The sequence below is a fragment of the Eriocheir sinensis genome, chromosome 36 (assembly GCF_024679095.1).
Source record: "Eriocheir sinensis breed Jianghai 21 chromosome 36, ASM2467909v1, whole genome shotgun sequence".
In the NCBI taxonomy this organism is placed as follows: domain Eukaryota; kingdom Metazoa; phylum Arthropoda; class Malacostraca; order Decapoda; family Varunidae; genus Eriocheir; species Eriocheir sinensis.
Window position 1 is genome coordinate 8404596 of NC_066544.1, and position 24452 is coordinate 8429047.

General features: G+C 43.1%; 1 protein-coding gene and 1 long non-coding RNA gene across 3 annotated transcripts in view; both read right to left on the bottom strand.

Annotated features, from left to right (window-relative positions):
• LOC127007698 (protein mesh-like) overlaps window positions 1-22298 on the bottom strand; it is a 48955-nt gene extending 26657 nt beyond the window's left edge. The window contains exons 1-9 of one of the 2 annotated variants that reach the window (XM_050878933.1): window positions 21720-22293; window positions 12951-13046; window positions 11800-12035; window positions 11247-11437; window positions 5874-6057; window positions 4504-4641; window positions 3556-3724; window positions 2152-2409; window positions 445-638 (exon numbers count right to left, since the gene is read on the bottom strand). In XM_050878933.1, the coding sequence (XP_050734890.1) occupies window positions 445-638; window positions 2152-2409; window positions 3556-3724; window positions 4504-4641; window positions 5874-6057; window positions 11247-11437; window positions 11800-12035; window positions 12951-13046; window positions 21720-21882 (1629 nt within the window). In that variant the 5' untranslated portion in view covers window positions 21883-22293. Of the gene's footprint in view, window positions 1-444; window positions 639-2151; window positions 2410-3555; window positions 3725-4503; window positions 4642-5873; window positions 6058-11246; window positions 11438-11799; window positions 12036-12950; window positions 13047-21719 lie in introns of both variants that reach the window. The other variant, XM_050878932.1, reaches the window with a different exon arrangement.
• LOC127007702 (uncharacterized) lies at window positions 634-1107 on the bottom strand. Its single transcript, XR_007760402.1, has 3 exons — window positions 931-1107; window positions 859-900; window positions 634-774 (listed from the first exon to the last, which is right to left on the bottom strand). It is a non-coding gene; the product is annotated as an uncharacterized LOC127007702 (long non-coding RNA).
• Window positions 22299-24452: the final 2154 nt, after the last annotated feature.

The window sequence follows — 24452 nt, forward strand, 5'->3', positions numbered from 1 at the left end:
TTACCTGCGTTGCTTAGACAAACACACACATTCTCTCAGTCTCTCTATAGTGTGTATGTATGTATGTATGTATGTATGTTATAGAGACAAGGCATAGTGTTAAAAGATTATGTGAATGTTTTTTTTTACCTACGTTTCTTAGACAAACACACACATTCTCTCAGTCTCTCTATTGTGTGTATGTATGTATGTATAATTATCTCCATCTATCTATCTTAACATTCACTACTAACATATCGATCTGGATATTTTTTTTCTTACATTCATCGCTTTCATCTCTCTCTCTCTCTCTCTCTCTCTCTCTCTCTTGCCCCCAGTCTCTCTCGATCTGTCTGTTTGTCTATCTATCTACCTATCACTCCATCTATATGTCTATCTGTCCATCTATCAATCTATCTAACTAACCATCTCTCTCTCTCTCTCTCTCTCTCTCTCTCCACTCACCATCAGCAGATCGATGTAGACAATCTCGGGGCGGATGCTGATTTCGCGGTAACCCCAAATAGAGATCTGCGCCTGCGCGTCTCGGTTCATGGTGAGGTTACCCGCTAGCCACTGTATGTCCAGCGTCTCGGGCGAATGGTCCTGGTAGCTGTCGTCCTTGAACCACACGCCCTCAGGAGACGTCAGGGGCGTCTCTGTAGGAGGGGGCATGATGGTGAGGTGGTGATGGTGGTGGAGATGGAGGGGAGTTGTTGTTGTTGTGATAGTGATGGAATATCCTTGAGGTAGAGTTTTGTTTGTTTTCTTTCTCTCTCCTTCCATCCCTTCTGCCTCCCTCCTTCTTTCCCTCCTGTCTCCTCCCTTCTCTTCTACCTCCCTCCTTCCATCCCTTCTGCCTCCTTCCTTCTCTTCTACCTCCCTCCTTCTTTCCCTCCTGCCTCCTCCCTTCTCTTCTACCTCCCTCCTGCCTCCTCCCTTCTCTTCTACCTCCCTCCTTCCATCCCTTCTGCCTCCTTCCTTCTCTTCTACCTCCCTCCTTCTTTCCCTTTTGCCTCCTCCCTTCTCTTCTACCTCCCTCCTTCTTTCCCTCCTGCCTCCTCCCTTCTCTTCTGCCTCCCTCCTGCCTCCTCCCTTCTCTTCTACCTCTCTCCTTCCATCCCTTCTGCCTCCTTCTTCTTTCCCTCCTGCCTCCTTCCTTCTCTCCTACATTCTTTTATCCGTTCCGCTTCCTTCTTTCTCTCCTTTTCTCCTGCCTCCTTCCTTTCCTTTTGCCTCCTTCCTTCTCTTCTACCTCCATCCTTCCCTTCTCCCTCCTTCCATCCCTTCTGCCTCCTTCCTTCTCTCCTACATTCTTTTATCCGTTCCGCCTCCTTATTTCTCTCCTTTTCTCCTCCCTTCTTTCTTTCCTTTTGCCTCCATCCTTCCCTTCTGCCTCCTTCCATCCCTTCTGCCGCCTTCTTTCTCTCCTACCTCCTTCCTCCCCTCTTTTCTCCCTCTTTCTCCCTGTCTTCCCGCCAACGTTGCCAAATTGTCGTACACTGAACACTGCATTTATCATTTTTAGGCGCCAAGACTGTCGTCACTCCACAAATAACGACAGGAAATTAAAGTTAGCGTTAAAACTGTTAAATATTGATGGGTTTCGTTTTTGTTTTTTTTGCTATAGTTATCGGTCAGAAACTACAAAAAATGCAATGCGCTGAGTACGATAATTTGACAAAGCTGCTTCCCGCCCTCTAACCCTTCAAGACCCGCCTCATCACGAGAACTCACCAACCAAGAACTTCCCCTTCCAGTAGTAGGGTCCAAGACTGTCGTAACCCCACAAATAACGATAGGAAATTAAAGTTAGCGTTAAAACTGTTAAATATTGATGGGTTTCGTTCTTTCTTGCCGTAGTTATCGGTCAGAACCTACAAAAATGCAATGCGCTGAGTACGATAACTTCAAGGGCCATATTTTTAAACATTTCTGCGACCAAGAACACGTAATTTACTAGTCTTTCGTGGGAGTGTAAGGCATTTCCAGGGGTACTTTTATGACCCTGGTGGTAGTCTGAGCCTTCTTCTGTACCGTGAACCTAAAGGAACACTAATTAGAACTTGATTAACCTACTTTTTGGCCTTTGGAAATAGTGTGTGTGAGGGGCGGGAGCATCTGACAATACCAACTTCAAGACCCGCCTCATCACGACTCACGAGTACTCACCCACAAAGAACTTCCCCTTCCAGTAGTACGGTCCGTTGTCGATGGAGATGGCGAAGTCGACATAGCCCGAGACGAAGAGCTGCGGCATGATACAGGTGGCGCGGTTGTGGTCCAGGATGTTGCCCTCGACGGCGGTGGTATCGAACTGACAGACGAGGCGGTAGCTGTTGCTGAAGCAGGGCCCCGTCAGGTTGACCAGCGTACCCCCCAGCATGTTACCTTGCTCCGGGGAGAAGGTCAGCGGGTACTCCTTCAGTTCTGGGGGTGAAGGATACGGGGGGGGTGATAGTGGCGGTGGTGATGGTGGTGGTGAGTGAGTGACAGTGCTGGTGGTGGTGATGGGGTGGTGATGGTGGTGGTGAGTGAGTGATAGTGATGGTGGTGGTGGGGGGGGGTGATGAATGATTGTGGTGGTGATGGATGTCGTTGTGGTGAGTGGTGGTGGTGGTGATGAAAGTGATGGTGGTGGTGATGGTGATGGTGACTTACAAGATATCTTTATTAAACACTGTAATTGCATCATATCGTTACTCTTTCATCACATCCTTGAGAGAGAGAGAGAGAGAGAGAGAGAGAGAGAGAGAGAGAGAGAGAGAGAGAGAGAGAGAGAGAGAGAGAGAGAGAAGAGGAGGTTAGTAAGTGGTTTTATGTGATTGGTTGTCGCAGTTTCAATCTTTCTTCTATATCTCTATCTATATATCTATCTACCTATCTATCTCAAGTGAAAGAAAGACAAGGGGGGAGGGGGGTAATGAGTGCTTTGATAGTACTGGTGGGTGAAGCCAGTTTTCGTGGCCTCAGCTGTCAAATCGGCCGCCATATTGTTCAGGCTGTGAGGTAGGAATACGAGGGTGGAGCGCGCCTAACATGGAGGGCGCTTACCCTTAGAGTACCGCATCCATGGAGTACCGTAATGTTTTTATTTTCTCGTCTTACTGTTTTCCAGCACTTGAACATGCAGGCGTATGAAATAAAAATAATTTCGTGATTTATTACTGTAAATATACTGTAACAGGTAAGAAAATACTGTACATGACATCCAAGAAGCGCTGTAATGTTCATGATCACCAAGAAATGCGGTGACGAGAATTCATCACCAAGTTAGAAAATTGTAAGCGGCAAGCATGTACTGCCAGTCTGCCACACGAACCCTCATGAAATGTCACACGCGGACACGTGGTCTGGCCGGCCGCTCATGGAGGTACATCCATGTGGCCACTCCTATCCGGCTTGAACAATATGGCCGACTGACAGTTAAGTGGCTTCAAACCGTGAGACTCCATGCCTCCCTGCTACCACCCATACATCCAAAACCATTATCTCTCTCCATTCTTTTCCGCTCCCTTCCCACTCTCATTCCCATTCCTGCCCCCACCCCCACCCCCAACCCCCCGCCCCGCTCACCTTCCTCCCTCCTGCAGCAGCCCGCCAGGACCGTTTCGTCCACCCTGAACATGTGTCGCCCCGGGAAGCCGTTCGCGTTGCCCGCCACCGCCAGGTCCCGGATGTAGAGCTTCTGGCTGTAGGGCGTGTACTCGTAGGAGCGGGTGCCGTTCCCTGCGTTGAAGCCGACCTGTGGTGTGGGTGAAGGGGGGAGGGGGGTTAGGGAGTGAGTGGGTGTGGAGGAGGAGGGAAGAAAGGGTGAAGAGTAGAAAAATTCGTTGGTATGTGTTTCGTGAGAGGAGGGATTATGATTCGAGTTTTCTCCTTTAATTTTATGTTATTGCAATGGTTGCTTTTACTCCATAGAATACTATCATACTTATCAAATAGTACTCCACAATAACCCTTTGCATATCGTTACCACTGAGGGGAGGGTCAGTTTCGGGAGAGAGGTGTCAGAATACTTCCCTCTTGAGAGAATTCAAGTCACAGGCAGGAGGAAATGCATTCAAAGGAAGGCCGTTGCAGAGTTTGCCAGAGACAAAGATGAAAAAATGAAGATGCTGGTTAACTCTTGCATAGGGGATTCGCATGGCGTAAGGGTGAGGTAGAGTAGAAAGTCGTGTTAAACGGGGCCGCGGGAGAGGTGAAAGCATTTGTTTGTTTTTACAGCAGAGGAGACAGTGCAAGGGCGTAAAAAAAAAGAAAACAATAATGAAAAAAAAAAGCCGGCTACTTACTGCTCCTGAATAGAGTAGAGTGGCCAAACTCTAACCAAACAAACAAACAAACCATACTCAAAAAATCTACTCCAGCCATGCAGTTAGCAAGTTCAGAAGGGCAGCCAGCATGAAAACATCGATAGAGGGTAGAGAGAGAGAGCAAGAAAGAAGACCAAAAGTACGAAAGAATGAGAGAAAGAAAACGGGCACAACCCCAACACGAAGGCTAAGTGAAGGTGGCACTCACGTAGGCTGGCACGCCGCCCTGGCCCTCGTCCGTGGAGCCGCCCGCCTCGGTGTGGGACGTCCAGGCCATGTAATCGTAGTTGAAGATCGTGTAAGTCCTGATCTCGTCCGTCGCCACCACCAGCTGGAAGGTGTTGGTCTGCCGGGGAGGGAGAGAGGCGGGGTGAGGCAGGGGAGAGGTGTTGGGAGGAAAAGGAAGAAGGGAGTGAGGGAGGGATAAGGGATGCATCAGAGAAGTTGAAGAAGAGGAAGAAAGCGATGTTAAGGATGGTCTGGGAGGGAGGGAGAGAGGCGGGGTGAGGCAGGGGAGAGGTGTTGGGAGGAAAAGGAAGGGAGTGAGGGAGGGATAAGGGAGTTATAAGATAGTTGAAGAAGAGGAAGAGAGCGATGTTAAGGATGGACTGCAAGGGAGGGAGAGAGGCGGGGTGAGGCAGGGGAGAGGTGTTGGGAGGAAAAGGAAGAAGGGAGTGAGGGAGGGACAAGGGAGGCATCAGAGAAGTTGAAGAAGAGGAAGAAAGCGATGTTAAGGATGGACTGCGAGGGAGAGAAAGGCCCGGTGAGCGCTGTGCAAACACAACATGGTGGCATCGCACACTCATACTCCATCAGTCTGCCGCTAACACTATTTTATCTCCCTTCTCCTCTTAGTTCCCCTTTCTTATTAATTTTCTTCCTCTTTCAACTCTTCTCCATTCTTCACGTCAGTAATCCCACTCCTCCTCTTCCTCCTCCTTTTGCTTTCTAATCCTTATCTCAAAGTAAATAAACTCCCATACTTTCTTTCTATATGTTCTCTTCCTCTTTTTCCTCCTCCTCCTCCTCCTCCTCTTCCTCCTTCTCCTTTTCCTTTCTAATCCATATCTCAAAGTAAATAAACTTCCATACTTTGTCTCTGTTTGTCCTCTTCCTCTTTCTACTCCTCCTCCCCTTTCTCTTCTTCTTCCTATTCCCTTTTCCTTTCTAATCCTAATTCCAATGTAAATCAACTATCATATTTTGTCTGTGTATATTTCCCTCCTCTTTCTACTCTTCTCCATCACCCTTCTTATCAATCTCCAACACTCCTCTTCCTCCTTCTCTTCCCATTCCCTTTCCCTTCTAATCCTAATCCCAAAGAAAAGAAAATAAACTATATAATTTGCCAATGCAGTTCTTTTTTACACTCCTCACCCTTCTTCTTTACCCCAATAACCAATACTCCTCCTCATCCTACTCCTCCTCTTCCTCCTTCTTCTTTTCCTTCCTAATCCTTATCCAAAAGCAAATAAATTATCATACTTTGTCCTAATCATAGTCTCCACATCCTTCCCCTCTTCCCCCTGCTCCGCCCCCCACCCCCTGCCCCGCCCCATCATACCCCCTTCCACTCACCACATATTTGGCATCGGTGTTGACGGAGCCGCCCGCGAAGGTGACGTTCTTCCAGGTGACGATGATGGAGTGCTTGGGCTTGAAGATCGCCGTGCCCACCATGCCCTCGCGGATGTCCCACATGAGCCGCTCGCGAAGCTCCACGCCGAACTGGTCCTCGCGGGAAGGCAAGTCACGCTCCAGTCTGTAAGGAGGGAGAGGTTTTGAGGTAGGAACAGGAGAAATAAACCACCCAAGACTGTAATCATGGAGAGGTTTTGGAGTGGGAGAAGAGACACAACAATCCCCAGTCTGTAAGGAAGGGGAGGTTTTGGAATGTAAGAAAAGAAACAACAATCCCCAGTCTGTAAGGAGGGAGAGGTTTTGAGGTAGGGACAGGAGAAACAAAACACCCAAGTCTGTAATCATGGAGAGGTTTTGGAGCGGGAGAAGAGAAACAACAATCCCCAGTCTGTAAGGAAGGGGAGGTTTTGAGGTAGGGACAGGAGAAACAAAACACCCAAGTCTGTAATCATGGAGAGGTTTTGGAGTGGGTGAAGAGAGATGGGAAAGAAGAAACTAGTGAAGAATTCCGAACTGTAGCAGTGTTCAGCGTCCGGCCCGATTGAAGTTAGGTTAAGGTTAGGTTGGGTTAGATTATGATAAATGAGGATACACAAGGCAGGTACTTTTCGCCGGGAAATGCACTGAGAATAATTAGGCAAGGATTCCGTGAGTTGTGAGTTGCGACCAGCATGTGACCAACGGCTCGGCGGCTCCGGGAGGTGCCAAACGCATATACAGTTCGAAGATATGCTCGCGGGAGGGCAAGTAACGCTCAAGTCTGTAGTGAGGATGACGTTTGGGGGTAGGAAAAGACCAGGAAAAGAGAAGCAAGTTGAGACAAAGGCGGGACGAACACTCTTTAGCCTGCAATCAGAGGAAGGGTGGAAAAAAGGGGGAGGTCAAACTGTAGCCTCAAAAGATGAAGGACGGGAAAGAGTGAAAGAGAAATCCAAGCAGGGAGATGGATGGGAGAGTAACATGAGGAAGCAGGAAGGGAAAATTATTAAGCCAAGGGAGTGTAAAGGAAAGGAGAAGAAGGGAGACTAGAGAGCATAGGAGAGGATGAATATGATATAGGAGGAGAAAAATAATAAAGAAGGGGATATATGAAAGCGAAAGAGAGAAGGAAGAGGGTAAGACTCGGAGGAGGAGGACGAGAAGGACGAAGAGGAGGATGAAAACAGACAGAAAGTGAAATATGAAACAGAAAAGGAATAGGAAGAGAAAAGACAAAGAGAAGGAGGCGGAAGAAAGCTGAGTATAAAAAGACGATGAAATAATGAAGAAAACAAAGAGATGGAGAGACGAACAGAAACCAACAGTATGTAAAATGAAAAAGTGCATAAAAAAAGAGAGAGAAAAAAAAAACATGCAGAGAGAGAGAGAGAGAGAGAGAGAGAGAGAGAGAGAGAGAGAGAGAGAGAGAGAGAGAGAGAGAGAGAGAGAGAGAGAGAGAGAGAGAGCCGTGGTAAACCTTGTGAGCTATTGCTTATCTCCTCTGATAAAAAGATAAGAAGTACGTACCATGTTATTATTCCTCCACTCCCCCTCCCCCCTCCCCCCCTTCACCAGACCCTTCCCCCTCCCCCTCCCCCCTTCCTCCCCCTCCCCTCTCCTTCACAAGACCTCCTCCTCCCCCCTTCCACCTCTTGCCCCTCACCTCTCTCTCTCTCATAACCAAGTCTCCTCCAATCCTCCCCCCTCTAACCCCTGCTATTCTCCCCCCCTCCCCCCTCCTCCTCCCCACCCCCCTCTCTCCTCCCTCTCGATATCGTTGTTGCTGTCAAGAACGTACGAGGGCTAGCGTAAAAAAAAAAAAAAAAGTGGTAGTGGTCTCTCTCTCTCTCTCTCTCTCAAAAGGAAAGATAGTACGATTAGAAACATTCCTCAGATGATAATATTTCACCACCACCACCATCACCACCACCATCACCATCACCACCACCACCACCACCACTTCAATCACCATTACCACTATCGCAGCCATTTATCAACACCAGTGACGCAAAACAACACACACACACACACACACACACACACACACACACACACACACACACACTAATGTTTTTTTTTTTCCCACACGACTTGAAGATAACAAAGACGAATAGGCATAACTTAACGAGTAGTCTGAAGAAAGAAATGACTGCTAGCGGAAGGCGTGTGTGAGGCGTGGGAGGAGAGGGCGAGTGTGCTGTGAGTGGCGGGCGAGCCTCAGGAGAAGATTGATTGATAGTTTATTGTTGCAGGTAAACAACAAGGGAGAAGGGAGGAACATGCCATCCCAACCCCCAGGCAGAGCAGAATGTGATTATACAACTAATAATACATGTGTAGGTAGCACCATGAAACTAAACAGATACAATGGTAGGAATGAATGCATAAGGGAGGGGGCGGTACCTGCCGGCCTCCCTAGACAATATGAAAATAAAATGTGGGGACGGAGAAATACATTGCCCAAGCACAGGTATCCGAGTAATGAACAAATCATGCATATTCTGAAGATATTTCGACGCCCAAGTACACACATTTGCCAAGGCTTTCGTAGGAGTTGTGGGCATTTTCAGGGGTGGTTCATGACCCTGGATGTAGTTTGACCATTCTTTCTTCTGTGCCGGGAACGTGTAAAGCTCTCATTAGACCGCGATTAACCTCATTTTCGGCCTTTAGTTTTTTTCTTACAGCAGATGAGACAGTGCAAGGGCGTAGAAAAAAGAAAACAATAATGAAAAAAAAAAAAAGCCCGCTACTTACTGCTTCTAATGTGAAAGGCGGATGCGGCTGAGAATACCACCATGTCCCCGTATTACAAACTCTCGCGTCCCAGGCCATTCCCTTGACACCAGTTCCAACAATACCACTGTGCCAGACTCTCTTATCTACGAGCTTTCGGTGAACCACTTTTACGGGTTAACTATACAAAAATAATATACTGGCTACTTCCAACATGTTAGTTTTTTTGTTATATGGCACAAACAGACGAAGAAAAAGTATTTGGATTACGGATTTGGATTACGGATTAACTATACAAAAATAATATACTGGCTATTCCAACATGATAGTTTTTTTTGTTGTATGGAAGAGACGAAGAAAAAGTATTTGGAGGTGAAGCATGTGAAATTTCCCGAAAGTAAAAAAAAAGTTAAGAAATTACTGTTGATCATTAAGTTTGCAATAAACGACATTTCTTAGTAAGGGAGAGCTTGGAATACAGCCGATAAAGAGGCAAATCAGTAGGCTCAGCGTTGATATGGGGGGACTCAGGTATGCCGGGGGAGCGGGTTGGGGAGTGGGCAGTGTGTGTCGTGTGTGTTGAGGTGATTGGGGGGGCAGGTAAGGTCGGCGGCAGGGCAGGCAGGTGTGCGTATCAGTACACTTGGATCTTATCTGTGGCCGCGATAAGGTAATCCGGAACCAACTGTAACCTATAGGCGTGGGTAGGCCAGTGGGAGGGCGGTGGGTAAGTATGCGGGAAGGGAGGTAGGCCGGTAGGAAGGGAGATTGGCGTGAAGGTAGGAGGAGGAAGGCGGGAAGGTAAACAAAAAAAAAAGATAGTAGAAAGTTAGATAAGTAGGTTAGTATGTAAGTGGGTGTATGAGTAGATAGGAAAGTAGATAGGGGGGTAGGTGAGTGAGAGGGAGGGTAAGTAAACAGAAACAAAAAAAGATAGTAGAAGTGTAAGTAGGTTGGATGTAAGTGGGTGTTTAAGTAGATAGAAAAGTGGATAGGAGGGTAGGTGAGTGAAAGGGTGGGTAAGTAAACAAAAAAAAAATACTAAAAGGGCAGGTAAAAAAAAAGAGTATAGTAAGTTAAGTAAGTACATGGGTAAGTAGGTATGTAGGTGGGTGTATAGATAGGTAGGTAGATATATAGACAGAAAGATAGGTAAGTATTAGGGTGGGTAAGTAGGAGAGCAGCTGATTGGTAGGTAAGTAAAAAGGGAGTTAGTGAAGGTAAGTAGATGAGTAAGTAGGAGGTGGGTGAGTAGAATATAAGGGTAATTAGGTAGTTAGTGGTAGTTAGTGCTCTCTCTCTCTCTCTCTCTCTCTCTCTCTCTCTCTCTCTCCTTATCAGCTGCAGATTAAACAGTACATATCCGCGTTCCAACCACAAACAAGATAAATAACAAGAACAAGAGATAAAGAAGAAGAAGAACAAGAAGAACAAGAAGAACAAGAACAAGAACGAGAACAAGAACGAGAAGAACAAGAAAAAAATAAGAATACAGGAACATAAAGAAAACAACAACAAAAAGAAACACGAAAGTAAAACGAAACCAACAAGATCCAGAAATACAAAACAAAACAAGAAAACAAACAAGAAAATAACAAAAACAACAACACAAAAACTAAACCTCCCCCCCAAAAAAAATACATTAACAAAAAAAAAAATCACCTAAAAATGAGACCCACCCAAACCCCAAACAAACCCAGAGTCAACATCAATATAAACCTATGTGAACCTGTCAATCTATGTGAACCTGTCAATCTATGTAAATCTGTTAATCTATGTAAATATGTCAATCTATGTAAACCTGTCAATCTATGTAAACCTGTCAATCTATGTAAACCTGTCAATCTATGTAAACCTGTCAATTTATGTAAATCTGTCAATCTAAAAAAATCTGTCAATCTTTGTAGACCTATCAATCTATGTAAACCTGTCAATCTATGTAAATCTGTCAATCTAAAGAAATCTGTCAATCTTTGTAGACCTATCAATCTATGTAAACCTGTCAATCTATGTAAATCTGTCAATCTAAAGAAATCTGTCAATCTTTGTAGACCTATCAATCTATGTAAACCTGTCAATCTATGTAAAACCGTCAATTTATGTAAACCTGTCAAGCTATGTAAACCTGCAAATCTATGTCAACCCACCCCCTCCCCTTTCCCCCCTCCCCGCTTTTTTTCCATCTTTCTTCATTTCTTTTTCTCTTTTTTTTCTTCCTTTCTTCATTTCCAGTACTACACGCCGGGCCTCCCTGTCTATCATCAAACAAACAAACAAAAAAAAAAGCAAGGAGATAACAAACACAAAAACTCACACCACACAAATAAAATAAAAAACAGTCACAAAACCACAAGAAAACAACCAAACTAACCAACCCCTCCAAGATAGACCCACCAAAAAAACAACCAAGAATCAGCATCTATATAAATCTATGCCAGCCCACCTTCAGTATATACGTCAGCCCTCCTACTATCACCCTAACCCGTTAATATATATGTAAGTCTATGTCAACTCCACTAAACATCTCCAGTAAACGCCGGGTCTCCTCTTATTATCACCACCCGTTAATATCTATGTAAATCTATGTCAACTCACCTCCAGTACACTCCGGGTCTCCTGCTGTCGTCATCCCCGGGTCTCAGCTCTCCGATGTTGCACTTGGAGTAGAAGGGGCCCATGAAGGACGGGTCGGGACGGTCCGGCCACTCCTGCACGGGGAAGCTGAGGGGGTAGTTGGCCCAGTTGAAGGGAGCGTCCGAGAAGCCCAGGTAGCCGTTGAGGGACACCTGCGGAGGGAGAAGGGGAGAGGTAAGGTAAGGCTGAGGGTGAGGGTGAGTGGATTGGGTTAAAAGGACGATGAAGAGGAGGAGAAGGAGACGACGACGAAGAAGAAAGAGAGAGAGCAAGGTCAAGAACAAAAAATAACTAAAAACAACAAAATTACGAATAGGGACAAGAAGGAGAAGGAGGAGGAGGAGGAGAAGGGAAAGGAGGAAGAGACAAAGAAAAAGACATAAGAACAACCAGAACAACAATGAGAACAAGAACAAGAACAAGAAGAACCAGAAAACAAAAAAAAGTAGAAGGAAAACAGTAACATCGTTCTCGTCATTCTAAAACAAAAACAGCACCCACCATCAGCACTCACCCACGTATAGTTGAGGCCAAACCCGAAGAAGGGCAGCAGGAAGTTGAGTTGCTTGTTGACTTGCGTGTTCTGGGTGTTGATGTTCTTTTCGAGGTCGCCAGTGCCGCCCTTTGAGTCGATGTCAAAGAATGGGTACATCTTCTGGTCACGGATCTCCCTCAGGCGGTCCGCGGTGATGACGTAAGGGCCTTGGTTGTTCTGCCACTGCCTCGGCGCTATCCTCGAGTTCATGGGATCTGTTGGGAAGGCGTGATGTTGGAGTGAAGGATGGGATAGGATGAGGAAGAGAAGGAGAGGGAGTTAAGTGATGGGAATGGAAAGAAAGTATGAAAATAAAAAGAAAAGGATTAAAGGAACAAAAAAGATTCAAGCGAAGGAAAGGAAAGGAAGAGAAGGAAAGGAATTTAAGTGGTGGGAATGGAAAGAAAGAATGAGAATAAAGAGAAAAAGATTAAAGGAACAAAAAATATTCAAGCGAAGGAAAGGAAAGGAAGAGAAGGAAAGGAATTAAAGTGGTGGGAATGGAAAGAAAGAATGAGAATAAAGAGAAAAAGATTAAAGGAACAAAAGAGATTCAAGAGAAGGAAAATAAAGGAAGAGAAGAAAAGGAAGTTAAAGAAGGGGAATTAAGAGAAAGAACTGAGGAAAGGATATTAAGAGAAGGAAAGGGTATTGAAGAAATGAGATTAAGAGAAGGAAAAGGAATCAGGGAAAGGGAATTAGTAGAAGGGAATGGAAGGGTGAGAAGGGAATTAAGACAAAGGAATAAAGGAAAGGAAGGAAATGGAAGGGAAGTCAATGGAATGGAATGGAGGGAGAGGTAAAGGAAGAGACGGAAGGAGAAAAGGAAAAGAAGGAACAAACGGAGAGGAGAGGTGCAGGAATAACGAGAACAAGGATAGAAACTGAGAGCGGGAAAACAGAAGATAAGAGTAGAGAAGGGGAAGAAGAAGGAGAGAGTAGGAGGAATAAAGAAAAGAAAACGTAGAAATTGTTTGAGCGAATGATACTCGTAACAAAAGACTGTCGGAAAGAAAATAAAAGATAAACAAAAAAAAATTAATAACAGAAGAGATGGATAGATAGGTAGATAGATAGATAGATAGATAGATAGACAAACAGACAGATAGACAGGCAGAGAGCACACTTACCGAAGCTCCTTTTGGTCCTGTTGCTCTTGAGGACGTCCAGCATCACTACGGGTGGGCCTCCGTCGGGATCTGGCGCGACCCTCGACTTCATGGGATCTGTGAGGGAAAGGGAAAAGAGACGTTAGCGGGGACGGGGCACGATCACAGAGTTAAATATATATATAACTCTGTGGGCACGATGCTGGGGAGAGAAGAGTGACAAGAACAAGGAAAGCACTGGGTAGAAGGAGTAAGAATGTTAATTAAGCTGATGATGAGAGTAGGGGGCTTTTTTTCTTTTTTTTTTTACTCTTTTTGTTGCCCTTGAGCCGTGTCCTTTGATGTTAAAAAAAAGTACGTAAAGGCAAAGGTATATAAAGAAAGAAAGAGAAAGAAAAAAGGAAGAAAAGAAAGTGAGACAGGAAAGAAAGAAAGGAAAAAGAAAAAGAAAGAGAAAGAAAGAGCTTGAGGGGATGAAAGAAAGAAAGAAAAAAAGAAGGAAAGAAAGTTAGAGACAGGAAAGAAAGAAATAAGACAAAAGAAAGAGAAAGAATAAGCTTGAAGGGACGAAAGAAAGAAAGAAAAAAAGAAGGAAAGAGAGAAAGAGACCGGAAAGAAAGAAAAAAGAAAAAAGAAAAGAGAAAGAAAGAGAAAGAGACAGGAAAGAAAGAAAAAAGAAAAAAGAAAAGAGAAAGAAAGAGCTTGAGGGGACGAAAGAAAGAAAAAAGAAGGAAAGAAAGAAAAAAAGAAAAAAAGAAAAGAAAGAGAAAGAAAGAGCTTGAGGGGACGAAAGAAAGAAAGAAAAAAAGAAGGAAAAAAAAGGAAAGAGAGAAAGAAAGAAAAAGAAAAAGAAAGAAAGCCGAGAAAGGGGGAGTAGAAGTAAAAGAAAGAAAAGAATAAATATAATAAAATCTATCTATAATAAAATGCGTCCTAGCGCCTGGTAATATTGGGAGCATACGTAATAGCTAAGCGTGGCCTCGGTGCTCATCTCCGTTGCATTGGCCCTTAAATCTGTAGTGGGTAAGAATTCAACACCCCGGAAAACAGAGTAGGTGTGGCATCCGGGTTACCACAGTCTACCTTCCCCAAGTACCCATTCTTCTACTAGCCAAAAATTGTAGAAAAGAGGAAGTAAACTGTAGCGTTGCCATATTATCGTACTCAGCGCATTGCATTTTCGTAGTTACTTACCAATAAATATACCAGAATAAACGAAAGCGATCAATATTTAAGTTTTAACGATAACTTTAAATTTCTGTCGTTATTTATGCGGTTACGACAGTCTTGGAGCCTAAAAATGATAAATGCAGTGTTCAGAGTACGACAGTTTGGCAACGCTGAAGTAGAGTGAAAGTCGAAAATATAATAAGTAAGTAAGATGTTAATTAAGCTGATAATGCGCACAAAAGTAGATGAATGTGACGCAGATGTGGAATGAAGGACGAATTTAAAAAGATGGAGCAATATGGATGGATGAGTAAATAGATAAATAGATAGATGGAGTGAATGAGAAAGTGGGAAGAAGCAAAACAGATGAAAAGAATAGGGGTGGAAGGAGGTAAAGATGAAGGTGATAGGGATTAGAGAAAACGAGAAGGAATGAGTGCATGGGAGGGGCCCCACAGGTGTTAAGGGAGGGACAGGTAAAATGTTAATAAGGGGTGAACACTTAGTGAGCGAGGAAAGCTAACAATAAAAGTAAAAGTATGTAAAGCAGGTGTAGATATTAACGAAAGAAAAAAGAATAAAAGTTGGAAATATGTTAAGGGATATGATAAGCTGATATGAGTATAATTAGACGTACAAAATTGCAAACATTGTAGAAAGGAAAAAAATAAGTGAAAGTTGAAAATATAATAAGGAAGTAAAGATGTCAAATATGCTGATAGTGCGAGTAAAAGTAAATGAAAGTCTTGAAGATACTGAAGGACGGACGAATTTAATAAAGGGTGGAGACTAAAGGTGCCATCTCACGGACATTTTCTGGTGTCTTTTATTGGCATCTAACCGCCGGTACCTGTGGCAAGGAGCGCTCTTCCTATCACACGCGCAACAGATGTTTTCGGCCTCAGCACAGATCAAAACAAGCTGGATGCTAAACATATATCGAGTATAAAAAAAAAAGGATTTACCAGGCGTTACAGGTCCTATGTTGGGATACTCCTTCAGAGCTTCGGCTAATTTCTTGATAACTTCTCTCTACATATTTCTCTTCGAATAGTTTTCATCCCTGGTGTAAGTAAAAATATGTAAAGATGGTATAGACACTGAACAAAAAACAATTAATGAAACCTGAAAATATATGGAGGAAGTAAAGATGTTAGTTTAGCTGATAATAATAGTAAAAACAGATGGAAAAGTTGCAGATAACATAAAAGAGAAAAAAAATATTGAAAGCTGAAAATATAATGAGATGGTAAATATGTTAGTTTAGCTAAAAATAGTAAAAATAGATGGAAAAGTTGCAGATAACATAAGAGAAAAAATTAGTGCAAGCTGAAAATATATGGAGGAATTAAATATGTTAGTTTAGCTGATAATAACAGTAAAAATAGACGGAAAATTTGCAGATAACATAAAAGAGAAAAAAATAGTGAAAGCTGAAAATATAATGAGGAGGTAAATATGTTAGTTTAGCTGATAATAATAGAAAAAATAGATGGAAAAGTTGCAGATAACATAAAAGAGAAAAAAATAGTGAAAGCTGAAAATATAATGAGGAAGTAAAGATGTAAATTAACCTGATAATGCGGGTAAAAATAAATGAAAGTGATGAAGATACTGAACGACGGACGACTTTAATTAGGGTTGAAAACTGAATGAGAAGGGAATGAATGAGTCGAGCGAATGATAAGCGACGTAATAATTGGTTAGTGTTATTAAGAGGACGGTGAGGTGAGGTGTCCCAGGTGAGGCTATTAAAAGATTGTCCTTAATTGGGTGAAGGTAACGGTGCCAATCGGTGAACTTGAGCCGAATAAAGAAAGACCTTGCCAGAAAAATGAGATAGTAACCGCGTATCACTTATATATATGTAGGTTACCGGGCATTAGGACCCTTCTACTCCTTTCCAATTTTCTCCACTCGCTTGCTTTTTATTTTTTCTTTCTTTCTCTCTTTCCTTTTTGCCTTCTTTTTTTCTTTCTTTCTCTTTTTTCTTTTTTCCTTCCTTTTTTCTTTCTTTCTTTCGTCCCCCCCTCCCCCCCTCGCTCTTTCTTTCTCTCTCTCTCTTTCTTTCTTTCTTTATCCTTCTTTCTTCTTCTTTTCTTCGGTTTTTCTTTCTTACTTTATCTTTCTCTCTTACTTTCTGTCATTTCTTTGTTTATTTGTTTCTTCTTTCCACAGAGAGAGAGAGAGAGAGAGAGAGAGAGAGAGAGAGAGAGAGAGAGAGAGAGAGAGAGAGAGAGAGAGAGAGAGAGAGAGAGAGAAACAAACAAAGACAAAGGGGAACGAAATCACGAACACATAAATGAACGAGAGAAAGGAAAGACAAAGGAAGAAAGGTAGGATGAGTAACACACGAAGATTAGCAAGCCACTCGAACCTCTGATAACGAAGGGACGGTGCGGGACTAACAAGAGGAACGATCAAGGAAGAAGCGAACTCAAGTACACATAAGATGGACTCCCCCAAAATGCCCTTTCTCTAAATGATACAAACCACAAATGAGAATGTAATTTAGACCCGAATTCTCAAACATTTAGGGGCTCTCACACCCACACTGGACAAGGCTTTCGTGTAGGTTGTTGTGTTAGTATTTCCATGGGTATTTCTAAGCTTAACCTGATAGCAGCGGGGATCATGTTTCTTAATGGTCCCTCTAAGCGAGAAAAATGAGAAAAAATCACCCCTCACACAAACCATTTCATAATATATATCAATGCATTTGTGATCAGATTATGTATCATCTATTTTGGGGGGTTTATATCATGGCACAAATTTGGCCCGTCGCTGCTACACGGTTAAAGATAGCTTGACAAGGATTCTGAGCCCCGTGAATGCGAAAAACATTATGAAAACACGACTAATCTTTGTGGTCTTTGAAAATATTTATTCTGAAAGCCAAAAGCGTCTGAGAATACGGATCGCAATTATACTTTACGTAACTATCCATCATGTTAGAGAGAATAAGCATTGTGTTAGAAAGAAAGGCAAACACAATACATTTGGAAACGTGCGCTCACATTTAACGCATAGAAAATATATATTAATTTTACGTACGTAGAATTATGGAACAGACTAACGCTCAAGACACAGTTTGTTATCTAGGCGAGTTATCCCCACCTTTAACTAGTTTTCTAGGCTCAGAGAATCAAGGACTTTCTTTTATATTTTTTTTCAACGATCGCCTGACTGAAGCATTCTATTTTTTAAGCTAGTTTCCAATCCCTTTCATACTTTTTAGACTGAATAAAGCGCTTGACATGTTTACAGCTTCAGTTTTCAATTCCCATTTCTTCTTATAGCTGCCTGAAACACTACTGATCTGTTTAGGCTGGAGTGTTGATTGTCGTTTTTTCTTATAAGTGCCTGAAGTAAACTAGTGTTGAATGTCGTTTTCTTCTTATAAGTGCCTGAAGTAAACTAGTGTGTTGAATGTCGCTTTTTTCTTATAAGTGCCTGAAGTAAACTAGAATGTTGAATGTCGCTTTTTTCTTATAAGTGCCTGAAGTAAACTAGTGTGTTGAATGTCGTTTTCTTCTTATAAGTGCCTGAAGTAAACTAGTGTGTTGAATGTCGTTTTCTTCTTATAAGTGCCTGAAGTAAACTAGAGTGTTGAATGTCGTTTTCTTCTTATAAGTGCCTGAAGTAAACTAGAGTGTTGAATGTCGTTTTCTTCTTATAAGTGCCTGAAGTAAACTAGAATGTTGAATGTCGCTTTTTTCTTATAAGTGCCTGAAGTAAACTAGAATGTTGAATGTCGCTTTTTTCTTATAAGTGCCTGAAGTAAACTAGAATGTTGAATGTCGCTTTTTTCTTATAAGTGCCTGAAGTAAACTAGAGTGTTGAATGTCGTTTTCTTCTTATAAGTGCCTGAAGTAAACTAGAATGTTGAATGTCGTTTTCTTCTTATAAGTGCCTGAAGTAAACTAGAATGTTGAATGTCGTTTTCTTCTTATAAGTGCCTGAAGTAAACTAGAATGTTGAATGTCGTTTTCTTCTTATAAGTGCCTGAAGTAAACATAATCAGTAAAAACTAAAGTACTCAACGCCTCCTCCTTTCCCACGCCCACGCTGCACACGACTTTCCGCTCTAGCTCATCCCAATATTATCCAAATCCCTTATGCAAGAGTTAACTAAATAGCTTCTACATTATTTCCCTTTCCCTGGTAAACTCTGAAACAGCCTTCCCGTGTCTGTATTTCCTCTTGCCTACGACTTTAGCACTTTCAAGAGGGAAGGGAGGTAGAAAATGAGGTATGAGAGGTAAATAACAGGGAAACACGGAAAGGATCTGGCCAAGGTTGTAGGTACGTAAATGTGGTGGGAGGTTTCCGTAGACTTTTACAACTCTCTCTCTCTCTCTCTCTCTCTCTCTCTCTCTCTCTCTCTCTATCTATCTATCTATCTCTTTTGCACATGAACAATAAAAACACACACACACACACACACAAGCACACACACACAGAGGAACTACACACCCTTTTACTCTTATTTATTACGAGATTCAGCCAAGCCTTCAAACCATCACTCTTCCTACCATTACTCCCTCCGATATTACCACCATTACGTTCTTATCGCTCTTCCTCGACTCCCACAACCCCCCGCGGGCGTGTGAGTCAGGTCGCTCGCTAGTAGTGGAGCTCCATTATCTCTCTTATCTACGAATGATGATAAACAGTATTAAGAGATAAGGGAGACCGATCTATCCCTCCCTCGGTCCCACCCCGCCCTCAGAAAGACCCTCCCTCCCCTTACTGTTTCTTCTCTCCCTCCGTCTCCGTTTCTTCTCTCTTCTTATGCCTCCTCACTAAAGGGTCATATTCTTAACCCGTCCGCTGCGATTGGCATGAATATCGCCTTCAGTGGTAGCCTGAAAACATATACTCTCAGGTCTTTCTCTGCCTCTGTGGTGGATAGTGGAGTATTTCCTATGTGGTATTGGTATGCTGGATATCCCCTCCCAAAATGAATGACTTTACATTTTTCTTCATTGAATTATAGCAGACACTTTTTGTTTTATTCCTATAACTTGGCGATGTCTTCTTGTAGGATATCCGCATCCAACGGGTTAAACATTTCGATCCTAGTTCACACATTCAACAAGGATTTCGTAGGAGTTTGGGGCATTTATAGGGGTACTTTTATGACCCTGGTGGCAGTTTGATCCTTCTGCTGTACCATGAGCGTGAAAAAGCACTCTTGAGAACCCGATTAATCTATTTTTCGACCTTTGGAAATAGTTAATGTGAGGGGTGGAAGCGTTTGAGTATACCGGCCCAACCCCTACATCCTCTACCCAACCCATTGATAGACCTTCCCTCCCTTACTTGTCTCTCTCTCCCTCCCTTTTCTTCTCCCTTCCTTCTGCTCTCTCTCTCTCTCTCTCTCTCTCTCTCTCTCTCTCTCTCTCTTCGTCTCCCTTCCTTCTGCTTCCTCTCTCCCTCTCTCTCCCAACACCCCACCCACCGACTCTCCCTCTCATACCAGTCTTTCTCTCTCCCTTTCTCTCTTCCTCCTCCTTCCACCCTACACCCGCTCCCCTCTCCTATAGTTCTTCTCCCTCTCCCTCTCTCCCTCCTGCTCTATCTCTCCCTCTCTCCCTCCCCCTCCCTTCTTTGCTCTATCAGTCTCCCTCTTCGTATAGTTGTTGTTTTTGTTGTTTCTTGAAGTTCCCACGTTCGTTTGGTTAGTTTTTTTCCTGTTTTTTTTTATCTTTTGTTTTTGTTTTCCTTTTTGTTTGTCTTTTGTGTGGAGTTATTTGTTTGCTCTTTCGTTTTCTTTTTTTTTCTTTTTTTTCTTTTATTTCGTCTATTCATTTTCTTTTCATCTCTTTATTTATTTATTTATTTTCTTTATTTTTCTATTTTCTTTTATTTTATCTATTCATTTTCTTCTTTTCTTCATGTATTGCTTTATTTAGTTTATTTTCCTAGTTTTCTTTTATTTAATCTATTCATTTTCTTCTTTTCATTTATTTCTATATCCACTTTCTTCATTTTCCTATTTTTCTTTTATTTTATTTATCACTTTCTTCTTTTCTTCATTTATATCTTTATTTTCCTATTTTTCTTTTATTTTATCTATTCATTTTTTTCTTTTCTTTCTCTATTTCTTTATCCACTTATTTACTTATCTACTTTTTTATCTTTTTATTTATTTTTACTTATTTATTTATTGCTACTTGATTCCCTTCAGTTCGGCGAGAGAGAGAGAGAGAGAGAGAGAGAGAGAGAGAGAGAGAGAGAGAGAGAGAGAGAGAGAGAGAGAGAGAGAGAGAGAGAGAGAGAGAGAGAGAGAGATGGTGGTGGTGGTGGTTGATGCCGTAGGTAAGGCTGTCCCACTATCTCGTTTTAATGATCCACTTACTACACTCATCACTCACTTTAAGGAGATACGAGGAGGACGTTCTCTTTTTTTTCGACCCTTTGTTACTTTTCTTTTTATCTACGCCGACGGTTATCTCGCGTTTCTCTATTTCATGTTTTTTTTCTTTCTTGATGATGTTTTTTTGTTTTTATTCGCGTCTTTTTATAAACGAAGCCATCACGAGTCGCCTGCGTCTTTCGTCATTTCAGTTCTTGTTTGTTTGTTTTCCCTCTCCTGACAATGTGGTATTTTTCGCTTCTTCTTTTTTATTGAATGCAGTACAAGACACCTCTTCACCCGAACTGACCTCTCTTTGGGCCATTCTTTACTTTTCTCTTTTATAGGAGCAGCGATTAGCGGGCTTTTTCTTCTTTACACTTTCTTTTTGTTGCCCTTGAGTTGCTTCCTTTATTGTAAGAAGAAAAAAAGGCGCATACGTATTCGTGGATTAATGACGAAATACAACAAAGAATTATCAAAGCCGATTAAACTCTCCCTTGCGTCAGTTCTCAGTTCTCTTCCTCTCATACCTGTGCTTTCTTTTTTTTTTCTTTTTTTCTTTTATCTATTCATTTTCCTTCCTTTCTTTATTCATTTATTTACTTATCTACCCTCTTATCTTTTTATTTATCTTTTATTTATTTATTTTCCCTTCCCTTTCTATGTCGCTTGTCGCTAATATATTCAGTTGGGGAGGCGGAGAGAAGGACTAAAGAGCTGTCGTTTACTTTATTTTCAGGCGTATTGTTGGAATTTTAAAACTACTACGATGTTTCCTTTCCTCCTTCGTCTCTCTTTTCCGACAGTGAAGAAGGAGCAATTGTGATGTGGTGCCGTTAAAATTAGTTTCATGGGATGTTTTTTTGAGGTCTAAGGCTTACACACTAGTAGTAGTAGAAGTAGTAGTAGTAGTAGTAGTAGTAGTAGTAGTAGTAGTAGTAGGAGTAGGAGGAGGAGGAGGAGGAAGAGGTGGACTACTACTACTACTACTACTACTACTGTTGCTGCTGCTGCTGCTAATACTAATCATAATAATAATAATAATAATAATAATAATAATAATAATAATAATGATGGAAGAGAGTAATGAGAGAAAAAATTGTATATAAAGGAAGAGGTTGATCACTGAACTTCCCATTAAGATAGAACAATAAGAAAACGGTACTATCTCTCTCCCTGCAACCTCAAATAAGAGTTGCCCCCTCATGGTCCGACCAACAACCACACAACAGACACACAAACACCAGCCAGCGTACCGTATCTTCCCTCCTTCTCCAGCACCTTCGCCACCCACTCCAGCCTCTCCAGCCGCTCCTCCTCCGTCAGCGGGGCGGGGGTCGTGCTGGCCCTCGCCCCCGTGCAGAACAGGGCAACCACCACCACCGCCACCGCCGCCGCCGCCACGCCCAAGCGCCTCATGGTCCTTCGCCCGCCGGCAGGAGGTCCTCACGGCGCGAAGGTTCACTCACTCCCAAAAGTCACTCACGCGCCTCACAGTCCTCGGGTGGAAGGTATTCGCTGGTCAACGCTCACTCACTCACAAAGTATTCACCAGCAACGCCACAAAGTATTGCACGCACCGCCGCGACAAAGCACCGACTCGAAGTGAATGTGGCTGCGTCGTTGCCGCTGCTCGTGTTCTTATCTGATAACAGTGTCGTGTAAGCAGCGGCGTTGATGTGTCGCCATGCACGCCTCAAGATGGCGGTCTCTGCACCCTCAAGCGTCACGCACTGCACGCAAAGGCTACTAATATATACATAGGTGTGTCGTGGAAGTTTCTACAATGGAATATACAACTTTTTCGACCCTGGGCACACACGTAAACACCTGGCCCCGCCTGGGCACTATCACGCTGAGCTCCGGTACCGACGCTTTGTCTGATAACACGTTATCTGGGGTGCTGGGGCCCTGATAGCGTGACTCACAATTCAAAACTTCAATTAACCAAGACTAAAATATTGCTCAACCTCAAAACATCAAAGGCCAGCAGGAGAAACCGGGGTCCCAGCTCCTCCCCCTGCGACGGACGGCCCGGCAGATGCAGCAGGAGTCCTCAGTGCCCCTGCAGAGGCCCCGTTAAGGGCATGGGGTGCCTAGCCTCGCCCGGACACCCAGCCGGATCTATATACAGGATGTCAACACCGCGAGTCATGATTATTCAAAGATCCGGGACACTCGTCATCCACGAGATTTGGAATAAACAGTCACGCGATAAAAATTTCACGCCTTCGCTTCCCGCATACGCTTTTAACTTAAGGTCATATTCTTCAACACCAGCGGCCAAGCACACATTTGACCTGGCTTTCGTAGCTGTTGTCATTTCCATATGTAGTTTGGTGACCCTTGTGGTTGTTTGACATGAAAAAACACTCATGAGAACCCGATTTAATATCCTTTCCTGCCTTTGGAGATAGTGTAGGAAGAACACTATTCTAAGACACCACTAACCAAACATTACCATTATCCCCAAGAAAAAGAAAGGCGGTGGCTGAGTGGTTAGCGTGCGGGCCCCGCATTCACCGCGTGATGGACGACGCGGGTTCGAATCCGCTGGGATTTTTCAGTCACCGCTGAGTGGCTTAAGACTATCCACATGCTGTCCTGAAGACCACCAACCAACCCGGACTTTAGAGGAAACCCTCTAAGTGAATCAAGAACGAGCTCCGGGGGGCAGCATGAGCCAAGAAAAGATGGCGCCACTATAAAACACTTGCCTGCGCCATGACGGGCTGGGGCCGACTACCATCCAGGCCCCTCAAGAAAGCCTACCGGCGCTATAGGCTGGCACGTAAAATAAAAAAATTAAAAAAATAAAGAACACGACTCTAAAAACAACACAAAACAACTAAGAGAAAGAAAATACTATGTACGACATTTCCAGCATAACAACACGTCGATACAGTACTACATTACCCTCATCCCTATTAAAAAAAATAAAAACAGAAGTAGGCTGCATGACGCTAAACAACAAAAACGACTAAATTAAGGCTTTATTATATACGGCATTTCCACGTAGTCACCATCGGAATGCGGGTTTTGGCGCTGTGATATCGGCGCTGCATGACCTTTCTAATCTTGACGGTGACGAAGACGGGGTGTGGGGACGCGGCGGCGGCGGAGCTCTGGCACGGCGGCCACTTCACAGCAGGGCCAAATCACGCGTCCTAATCCCAGCTAATTTTCTTTCGGCTGCCCTTTGACTCTCCCTACCCTTCCACCCCACAAGCCTTAACACAGGAAAGAAAGGATGAGGAAGATAGATAAGGAGGGAAGGAGATGGGTGTAAAAGAGGTTAAGGGAGAAGGATGGAAAAAGAGGAGGAAAGGACGATTGGAGAAGTGAAATGGGATGAGGAAATGGGAGGAAGCAAAGGAGAATGAAGAAGAGGAAGAAGAAGAAGAAGAAGAAGAAGAAGAAGAAGAAGAAGAAGAAGAAGAAAAGAAGAAGAAGAGGAAGAAGAAGAAGAAGAAGAAAAAAAAAATAGAAGAAGAAGAAGAAATAGAAGAAGAAGAAGAAAAAGAAGAAGAAGAAAAAGAAGAGGAAGAAGCCTTAACACAGGAAGGAAAGGATGAGGAAGACAGGCAAGGAGGGAAGGAAATGGGCGTAAAAGAGGTCAAGGCGCGTATTCCCGGAGACGCTTTGGGGTCACAATAAATATTTCACGAGTGCTTTTCGTATTCATTGTGCAGAAGCCTTGCCAAACTATCACTAGGCTCATAAAACTACCCATGGAGATACCCACAACAACATCTACGACACCCTTAACGAATGTAGGTGTGTATGCCCTGTAATATGTTTGAGACTATAGGCCTGAGGGAATGAAAAAAGGAAAATAGGAGGAAAAGAGGAGGATAGAATGGAAATGTGATGAGGAAGTAGGAGGAAAATGTGAGGAGAGGATGAAAAACAGAGAATGGGAAAATGGGAGGAAAAGAGGATGGTAGAATGGAGACGTGAAGAGAAAATGGGAGAAAAATGAAAGAGAA